At 38.5% G+C, this 10,715-nt stretch overlaps 1 protein-coding gene across 1 annotated transcript in view; it reads left to right on the top strand.

Annotated features, from left to right (window-relative positions):
- The window catches only part of RYR2 (ryanodine receptor 2), an 808,217-nt gene that overhangs the window by 552,850 nt on the left and 244,652 nt on the right, over positions 1-10,715 (top strand). Inside the window, 5 exon segments of the mRNA XM_017862245.1 lie at positions 1,302-1,510; positions 2,137-2,489; positions 3,110-3,224; positions 4,855-5,015; positions 6,850-7,009. Of these exon segments, the coding sequence (XP_017717734.1) occupies positions 1,302-1,510; positions 2,137-2,489; positions 3,110-3,224; positions 4,855-5,015; positions 6,850-7,009 (998 nt within the window).

The raw sequence follows: 10,715 nt of genomic DNA, 5'->3' as shown, positions 1-10,715 counted from the left end.
GATTCCTCAAGGATCTAGAACTAGAAATACCATTTGACCCAGCCATCCCATTACTGGGTATATACCCAAAGGATTATAAATCATGCTGCTATAAAGACACAGGCACACGTATGTTTATTGCAGCACTATTCACAATAGCAAAGACTTGGAACCAACCCAGATGTCCATCAGTGACAGATTGAATTAAGAAAATGTGACACATATGCACCATGGAATACTATGCAGCCATAGAAAAGGATGAGTTCGTGTCCTTTGTAGGGACATGGATGCAGCTGGAAACCATCATTCTCAGCAAACTATTGCAAGAACAGAAAACCAAACACTGCGTGTTCTCACTCATAGGTTGGAATTGAAAAATGACAACACTTGGACACAGGAAGGGGAACATCACACACTGGGGCCGGTTGTGGCGTGGGGGAGGGGGGAGGGGATAGCATTAGGAGATATACCTAATGTAAATGACGAGTTAATGGGTGCAGCACACCAACATGGCACATATATACATATGTAACCTGCATGTTGTGCACATGTACCCTAGAACATAAAGCATAATAAAAAAAGAAATATTTTATTGGTTTTTGCTCTATTGCTCATTGCTATTACATCTAAATATAAGATTATATATATAATTTATGCATTATAAATATATCTCATGCATAAATACATGCTTCATACATTAAACATGTATTTTTCCCCCATGCTTAGATCCAGTTTATTCCAGAAAAAAAAAAGCCAAAATTTTCTTCAAAGATCAAAAGCAACTATCAGTAGATGGAAAACTTTAAAATTCTTTCCTCCAATTCTTTTTTCTCTTGAGCTATGTATGAGGAAATCTATAGCTCAGACTGTGTCTGGTGTTAGTACGTATCAAGCTCTTTGGCCAGAAGGAAGAGCAAGGCCAATAAACCACATCCCTGGTACTTAGTTTCTTCTCACTTTCCCTATATGAGAGAGTGCATGCACTGCTCAGCAAGGAGACTGCAGGGCAGGGATCTCTAGCATCCCCGGAGGGCCAGGGGCTACATAGCAGTTACTTTGTCTTACAGAGTTAAGTCTGAGATGAGAGAAGGGATTTATCTAGGGCCCACAGCTAGTAAATTATAAGGTCAAGATCAAATCCTGGTTTTCTCATCCTTACAGGTAATATTTAATGTCATTGTTCCCTTTATTACACTACTTTTTTCACCCTAGGGTGACAGCTCTCACAAAGTTCAGTCCTGGAACAGTATGTGTGATCATTCCATACTAACAGGATCATATAGTCATGGTACTAAAACTTTTTATTTTTTTTTTCTTCCCAGGATTCATACCTGCGTGTAGCCTTGGAGTGGCTCAAGTGGGCAGGATGAACTTTGGAAAGGATGTCAGCACCTTGAAATACTTCACCATCTGTGGCTTACAAGAGGGCTATGAACCATTTGCCGTTAATACAAATAGGGATATTACCATGTGGCTGAGCAAGAGGCTTCCTCAGTTTCTCCAAGTTCCATCAAACCATGAACATATAGAGGTTTGCTTTTTCTTTCAAAATCAGGCCATTTCTAAAAAGCAGGAAAAGAATATCTTTGTACATAGGAACTTCTGCTTAGACAATTATTGTTACTTACTTAAAATGGTGACCTTGATGTGTTAATACAGAAGTGGAATCTAAACAAAGATGGCACTTTATACCAGCTGTCAGTGGATGGGAAACTTAAATTTTTGCTTTCAGTTCTTTTTTTCCCTTGAGCCGTGTGTGAAGAAGTCTGTAGCTCAGACTGTGTGTGGGGTTTGTACGCATCAAGCTCTTTAGTTAGAAGGATCAAGGCAAGGGAGCCACATCCATTCTAATAAGTTACGTTACGAGTAGCTTATTAGAATGAGGAAAAATACTTCCCTTTTTATGTGTGGGCAAAGTCGGGCTGAATCTGAATATATAGAATTATAAGATAAATTTCCGAAACCATCTTTAGAGACACAAGCAGAACTCTATGACTATATCCATAGCACAGCAATCTGTTTAATTATCTCTTACAAAATGATGCCATGCGGGGACTGATTTGGGATTCTGAAAACGTGATGTGCCTTAGGCATCTTTAGAATCAGGAAATCGACAACGGTGATTGGAATGTGAACTATTGCTTCTTCATTTGCTAGGTGACCAGAATAGACGGCACCATAGACAGTTCCCCATGTTTAAAGGTCACTCAGAAGTCTTTTGGTTCTCAGAACAGCCACACTGATATCATGTTCTATCGCCTGAGCATGCCGATCGAGTGCGCGGAGGTCTTCTCCAAGACTGTGGCTGGAGGGCTCCCTGGGGCTGGCCTTTTTGGGCCCAAGAATGATTTGGAAGATTATGATGCTGATTCTGACTTTGAGGTTCTGATGAAGACAGCTCATGGCCATCTCGTGCCCGATCGTGTTGACAAAGACAAAGAAGCTACCAAACCAGAGTTTAATAACCACAAAGATTATGCCCAGGAAAAGCCCTCTCGTCTGAAACAAAGGTTACTATTTTATACACTGTGATTTTAAGTTTGTAGTTAAGTGAGGAGGGTTACAGTCCAGAGTAAAGGGTCTCCTAGTGTAAGGTTTTCCTCCCCTACTCTTCCTCCCCTCCCCTCCTCTTTGTGCAAAGGATTCTATAAGGAAAAATTAAGCAACCTGTTAGTCACCTAATTTGTTAGCATAGATGCTATCTATCTCAATAGTTATTTTTTAAGATGTCTGTGTTTACATTCTTGCCTGAAACTTGCAGAGTATTTTCTCCAAATAGTATTTTTTTATGATAAAGGCGGCAAGTTATTTTAACATCTTTTCTTATACTAAATCAGATTTTCTCAGTCTCAGCACTATCGACAGTTTAGGCCAGACAATTCTTTGTTGAGGAAACAACTTGGACATTGAAGGATGCTGAGCAGCATCCTGACCTCCACCCACTAGATGCCAGTAGCACTCCATCCCCCACACTGTGAGAACCAAAAACATATATCTCCAGATATTCCCAGATGTCCCCCAGGGAGCAAAGTCGCCCAGGTTTAAGGCAACTCAATTGATTATATGCTCATATTTGAAGTAGACAGAACATTTTAATGTTGCTTATTGTTAGTCCTCTAAAATATTTCAGATTTTTGCTTAGAAGAACAAAGCCAGATTACAGCACAAGCCATTCTGCAAGACTCACTGAAGATGTCCTTGCTGATGATCGGGATGACTATGATTTCTTGATGCAAACGTCCACGGTATGAGGTTGCAGCTTTTGTCATTTATTTCTATTTTGTCACTCATTGTCACTCATTATGCTTTACATCTCAAATAACACATACTGATTCATCATACTTAGTAATATTATTTTTAAAATGTCTGTTTCTGTTTTTGGATATATTTTGGGGACCGAAAGTTTGAAAAAAGTTTATGTATTATGATAGATATTATGCAATAAAAGAACTATTTTAGGAAAATATTTTAATGGCATGCGTAATCTTAATTTTGCTATTCTGTTTCTTGACAAAATTTTAAGTTGCCCTTGAATTTTTCAACTACTTTCTTCATCTTACTGAATTGTCTAAAGGAAGATCAATTATCATAATTTGTGAGAGGTCAAGCTTTGCTCTCTTCCATTTTAAATTCTCAAGGCTACTTCTCCTAAAATGCTACATTGAAAAAATATTTAGTTGTGTTCATTGTAGAGTGCTCCCATATTTTAGTTTGATGTTCACGTGTTCTGAACTATTTCAAAATGAGTTTAGGCTGGGCACAGTGGCTCAAGCCTGTAATCCCAGTACTTTGGGAGGCTGAGGCGGATGGGTCACCTGAGGTCAGGCGTTTGAGACCAGCCTGGCTAGCATGGTGAAACCCTGTCTCTATTAAAAATATAAAAATTAGGGGAGTGTGGTGGTGGGTGCCTGTAATCCCAGCTACTAGGGAGGCTGAGGCAGGAGAATTGCTTGAACCCAGAAGATGGAGGTTGCAGTGAGCTGACACAGTGTCACTGCACTGCAGCCTGGGCGACAGAGTGAGACTCCATCTCAAAAAAAAAAAAAAAGTGACTTTAAAATGTCAAAATGTTTTATGTCAGAGAAAGGAAAGGCCAAGAATGTGCAAAAGGTGGGTGACAAGTATAAAACCCCAACATTGGCCAGGTGCACTGACTCATGCCTATAATCCCAGCACTTTGGGAGGCCAAGGCAAGTGGATCACCTGAGGTGAGGAGTTCGAGAACAGCCTGGCTAACATGGTGAAACCCTGACTTTACTTAAAATATAAAGATTAACTGGGTGTGGTTGTGCACACCTGTAGTCCCGGCTACTTGGGAGACTGAGGCAAGAGAATCTCTTGAACCCAGGAGGCAGAGGCTTCAGTGAGCTGAGATCACACCACTACACCCCAGCCTGGGTGACAGAGTGAGAGCCTATCTCAAAAAAAAAAAAAAAAAAAGTGAGCATAGATTTGTGTACATGTATAAGCTTGAATAATTTGAAGCTTCCCTATGCTTAATGGAGTCATGATTTTATTACATACATATACTGTATATATGTACACGTATATATGTGTGTATATTACACACATGTAGCGCACACACACACACACATGCTCACCAGCATAAAAAGACTTAAATCATTTAGCATGTTTGCTCAGATCGCGTCTTTTCTCTTTCCTGTTATTTCTGATTTAATTCAGGATCTCTGATAAAAGACATCTCTTAGTTTGTAGTGTTAGTCCTTTGTGCCTACAATATTTTCATTCACCCAAACAGTTTTAAACCAAGAAGTGAATTCTTAAGTCATTCACAGAGTTAGACACAGTTAGGATTACAAATCCAAGTTTTGTTTTGTTTTACTTTGCCAATATTTGGTTTTGCTATCTTCACAGTACTATTACTCAGTGAGAATCTTTCCTGGACAAGAACCTGCTAATGTCTGGGTGGGCTGGATTACATCGGATTTCCATCAGTATGACACAGGCTTTGACTTGGACAGAGTTCGCACAGTAACAGTTACTCTAGGAGATGAAAAAGGAAAAGTGCATGAAAGGTTGGTGTTCCTCAACTTTTTACAAGAATGACATGTGAAAAACATATTGGTGAACCTAGCTGTTCCTTTTCCTTGTATTTTATGACCAAGATATTTCTATTTGTAGGAACAATATAATCAAGGCATTAATGTCAATGTCGTTTTTGTTACTCATACAAACCAGTAAGGAATCTAAATGTATTAAACGTGCAAGCATTGTACAGTAAGACCAGTGCAGTCTTTTGGGGTAATGATCATATGTTCCTTCAGGTAACATGACTGACAGCTTGGGTTACCAATACTTAGCCTTTGTTTTAGAGATGAGAGATGGGTGAATGTGAGGCTTTTAACCAATGACTTGATCTATATTTTGGAAACTGGCTACGTGGTGGGGAGAAAACTGTGAAGACAATGTGGGCTGGTAGTTTAGACCAGGTGGACGCATTTGAACTCAGACTGAGGAGAAGTGGGTTCTTTCCTCAGCTTTGCCATTGACTCGCTGTGTGGCTTTGGGTAAGTCAGTTACACTTTCTGTGCCATCTTTTTTTCATTTGTAAAACAAACCAAACTCAAACCAAACCTTCAAAAAAGTGAAGAAGGCTATCTTCCTTGCAGAATAAGACAAGAGAAGATCTGACCATTGGCTTCTACTTTTTGTGCCCATGCATCCTCTCTGATCTGCTGTGACAGGTCTCAGAAAGAGTCCTTTATAACATTGCTTTTCTTCTATACTTGCACCATCATTTTTTGGGAAACTCATTTTCCTGCCCTCAGGTTGTAACATATGAAGCATAATGGACTTAGCATTTGCAATGGGGGCCCAGCAAAAATCTCTAATGAAGAGCTCTTTAGATAAGTATGGGACAAAAAAACCACGTGTCTCCAGGAATATTCTTTGGGGACCACACTTAATTTGCAGGGATGGCAGCCATGTAACTAAATAACTCAATATAGGGATGGGATAACTGAAAGATGATTTTGTTGGAGAAAATGGAAGATTGGGAAGGGTCATTGGATTTTACGTACATTGTGTGAAGAAATGCAGCCTACATTTGATTACTCAAAAACTGATTTATCCCAGCCTTTTTGTTCTTTTCCTTCTGCTTGCCTGCTTTTAGCCTTTTTTTGTTAATATGTTTACTGTATAGTGGCAGAGAAAGAGAATGCTGATAAGGCTCAAAGACTTAACTTTGTTACCATCTCTAGTAAAAGTTTTAGAGAAGGTGAAAATCAGGTGGCATTTGTGGTTAACATCACTGGGTTTTTTTGTTTGTTTGTTTGTTTGCATATTCTAGTTAAGTCTGTCTCTCAGATCACTGGGAATTGTCCAGAAAGGGGCAAAATTTCAGCCAAATTTTAAATATATCAAATCACTGAAGGCTTATGTGGAATTTGCCTGAGGACTTTGACAGTGTTTGGAAACAAGAACAGTTTGAAAAAAAAAACAAAAAAAAAAAAACTAAAAAAAAACAACTAAAAAAAAAAAAAATCCTAGAGATGAAAATTACAAATTTGGATGATTTTTAAATAGTTAAACTTTTTTGAACCCAGAAAAAAGGTCTAGTTTGGTTTGAGTTTTTGGAGAGAAGGTGCAGGTCAGTTCTTACTTGGTTCCAACTTGTTGACCTGTCTTCATTAGGTGTGAAATGTAGAGACGTATAAGAGCTGATTCAGAACGTCCACTGCAGTCAATGGAGTTTTGCTCAGAATCACAGAATTGGGCCCATTGTGCACCTCTCCCATTACAGCATGAGCTTGTTGCTTGCGCAGCATAATTTAGTTAGTTTGCAAGATATACCTGCTTTCTCTTTTATCTGTGGTTGTACAAAGATAAAAATGTTCTTTTGAAATTCAGCATCAAACGCAGCAACTGCTATATGGTATGTGCGGGTGAGAGCATGAGCCCCGGGCAAGGACGCAACAATAATGGACTGGAGATCGGCTGTGTGGTGGATGCTGCCAGCGGGCTGCTCACGTTCATTGCCAATGGCAAGGAACTGAGCACATACTATCAGGTACGTGGTCAGTGATGATATCAGGCTTCTAGGGAGGAAGACTTTTTTCCCCGTTAAAGGAAAACACAGTTTGTAAGATCAAAAAGTAAAATAGACACATGTACATGTGCCCCTGGTTTGAAAGCCAGCCAAGCAGACCTGCCCCCAGCAAGCCCTCCCCGTAGCTGTCCCAGCCACTGCACTCCTGTGACCTGAGAACCACCTTGGTGGCCTTATCCCAACAAAGCTGCACAATCACCACCACAAATGCCTGTAGCTAGGCCACTGAGGCACTTGCCGATGCTGCTGACATAAATTACATCTGAAGAATCTGCACAGATACTACATTAGTGCATCCACCCAGAACCAAAACCAGTGTATTCTACCCAACCGATACCCTAGAACCCATCTACAGGAAAAACTATTTTCCTATAAAAGCTACTTCATAAAATTGGAAGAGGCTACTGTTTTACCAGATGAGCAGATATCAAAGGAACGTGAAAAACATGTGAATGGAAGAAAACATGACTCCTTCAAAGGAACACAATAATTCTCTAGTAGCGGATCCCCATCCCCAAAGTAAATTTACAAAATGCCTGAAAAGAAATTCAAAATAATGATTGTAAGGGAACTCAGTGAGATACAATAAAATGCAGATACTTCAACAAGATCAGGAAACCAATTCATGATCTGAATGAGAAATTTAACAAAGAAATATATATAGTAGAAAAGAACTAAACAGAAATCTTGTAACTCAAGAATTCAATAAATGAAATAAAATACACAACTGAGGGTTTCAACAACAGACTAGATCAAGCATAAGAAAGATTTTGTGAACTTGAAGACAGGTCGTTTGAAATAACCCATCCAGAGGGAGAAAAAGAAATAAGAAAGAAGGAAGAAAGCCTGCAGAACTTATGGGATGCCACTGAGCAACGGAGAAAGGCACAGAAAACGTCTAACAAAATAATGACTAATAACTTTCCACATCTTTGGAAAGGTATGAACATCCAGATCCAGAAAGCTCAAAGGATCCCAAGAGACGCAACCCAGAAAGGTCCTTTCCAAGGCACATTATAAGCAAACTGTCAAATGGCAAAGAAAAAGAGAATTCTAAGAGCAGTGAGAGAATATAGCACCAAGTCGTATATACTTGGATTTCCATTTGACTATCAGCAAGTTTCTCCGCAGAAACCTTGAAGGCTAGGGAAATGAGATGGTATATTCAATGCACTGAAAGAACAACTGCCAGCCAAGAATACTATGTCTAGCAAAGCTATCCTTCAGAAATGAAGAAAAAATAGAGTACTCCACAGATAAGCAAAAGCGGAATGGATTCACCACCTCTGGACATGCCTTAGAAGAAGTACCTAAGGCAGTGCTATAGCAGGAAGCAAAAGGATGATAATTACTAACATGAAAACATGTAAAAGTATAAAACCCATTCGTAGAAGTAAATTTTAAATCACACTCAGAATACTGCAGTACTGAAATGGTGCTATGCCAAATCTTTCAAACCTCTAGTACCCTAGTATGAAGGTTAAAAGTCAAAATTGTCCAAAGTAACTGCAGCTACAAGTGGTTGTTAAGGAACACACAATATAGAGAGATGTAAATTAAGTCAACAGAAATATAAGTTGTGAAGGGAGGGTAAAAGTCCAGAGTATTTTTTNTTTATTGTTTTTTTGAGACAGAGTCTTGCTCTGTCACTAGGCTGGAGTGCAATGCGTGATCTCAGCTCACTGCAACCTCTGCCTCCTGGGTTCAAGCAATTCTCATGCCTCAGCCTCCCAAACAGCTGGGATTACAGGCATGCACCACCACACCCAGGTAATTTTTGTATTTTTAGCAGAGGTGGGGTTTCATGATGTTGGCCAGCATGGTCTCAATCTCCCGACCTCGTGATCCACCCACGTTGGCCTCCCAAAGTGCTGGGATTACAAGCATGAGCCACTGCACCCAGCCAGTCCAGAGTGTTTTTATGTGACCAAAGTTACCAGCTTAAGATAGTCTATTATAATTACAATATTGTTTATCTTAGTTTCATAGTAACCACAAAGGAAAAATTGCAGCAGTCACACTAATGAGAAAGGGACAGATATCAAAGCATAGCACCACAAAAAGCTACCAAACCACAAAGGTAAGCAAGAGAGAAAGAAAGAAATGAAGGATCTAGAAAACATGAACAAAATGTCAGGGATAATTCCTTACCTATCAATAATAACCTTGAATGTAATGGATTAAATTGCCTAATTAGAATATATAGAGTGACTGCGTGGATAAAAAGCAAGACTCAGCTATATGCTGCCCACGAGAGATTCACTTCACCTGTAAGGACAGACATAGCCTTAAAGTGAAGGGATGGAAAAAGATATTCAATGCAAATGGAAACTGAGAGTGAAAAGAAGTAGTCACACTTATATTAGATAAAATAGACTTAATTCAAAAAGAGTAAAAAAGAGACAAAGAAGGTCATTATTTAATAAAAACAAAGGATCAATTAAGAGGATATAACAATTGTGTATTTATATGCATTCAACACTGGAGCATCAAAATATATGAAGTATGTTTTATCTAAAGGGAGAGAGAGGCTTCACCACAACAATAGTAGGGGAGTTCAACACCCCAATTTCAGCAATAGCAGATGATCCAGACAGAAATTCAGCAAGGAAGCAGCAGATTTAAACTGCACTCTAGACCAAAGGAGCATACTAGACATTTACAGAACATTCTAGGCAACAGCTGTATAGCTGAAGAATACACAGTATTCTCAACTGCTCGTGGGACTTTCTCCAGGATAGATCATATGTTAGGCCACAAAACAAATCTTTAAAAATTTAAGATGATATTGTATATGTTTTCTAGTCACACTAGTGTAAAACTAGAAATAAATAATGAGAGGAACTGAGGAAACTTTACAAATACTTTACAAAATAGATATTAAACAACATGCCCCTGAATAACCAGTGGGCAAATGAAATTAAAAAAGAAATTTAAAATTTTCTTGAGACAAACAAAAATGGGAACACAACATACCAAAAGTTATGGGATACACCAGAAGCAGTTCTAAGAGGGGAAGTTTACAGTATTAAATGCCTACATTTAAAAAGTAAAAAATAAACCACCTAATATTGCACCTCCAAAAACCACAAATACAAGAACAAACTAAACCTCAAATTAATAGAAATAAATAAATAATAAAAATTGGAACAATAATGAAACAGACTAAACAATACAAAAGATCAATGATACGAAGAGTTGGTTTTTGGAAAAGACAAAATCAATAAACCTTTAGACAAAGAAAGAAAGAGATGACTCAAATAAATAAAATCAGCATTGAAAAGAAGACATTACAACCTATACCACAGAAATATAACGGATAATGAGAAAACATTATGAAAAATCATATGCCAACAAATTGGATAACCCAGAAGAAATGGATACATTCCTAGATGTGTACAACCTACCAAGACTGATTTACGAAGAAATAGAAAATCTGAGCAGATTAATAGTGAGTGAAGAAATTGTATCAGTAATGAAAAGTATCCATCAAAGAAAAGCCTAGGACTAAATGGGGGAAAAGTTGAAAGCTTTTTTTCTAGAGTCTGGAACAAGACAAAGATGCCCACTTTCACCACTTCTGTTCAACATATTACTAGAAGTCCTAGCTGGAGAAATCAGCAAGAAAAAGAAATAAAAGGCATCCGTATTGGAAAAAAAGTCATCA

The sequence above is a fragment of the Rhinopithecus bieti genome, unplaced genomic scaffold (genome assembly GCF_001698545.2).
Source record: "Rhinopithecus bieti isolate Rb0 unplaced genomic scaffold, ASM169854v2 scaffold_57691, whole genome shotgun sequence".
NCBI lineage: Eukaryota > Metazoa > Chordata > Mammalia > Primates > Cercopithecidae > Rhinopithecus > Rhinopithecus bieti.
Note: the sequence above shows the minus strand (reverse complement) of the source record. Positions and strands in the feature narration are given on the sequence as shown.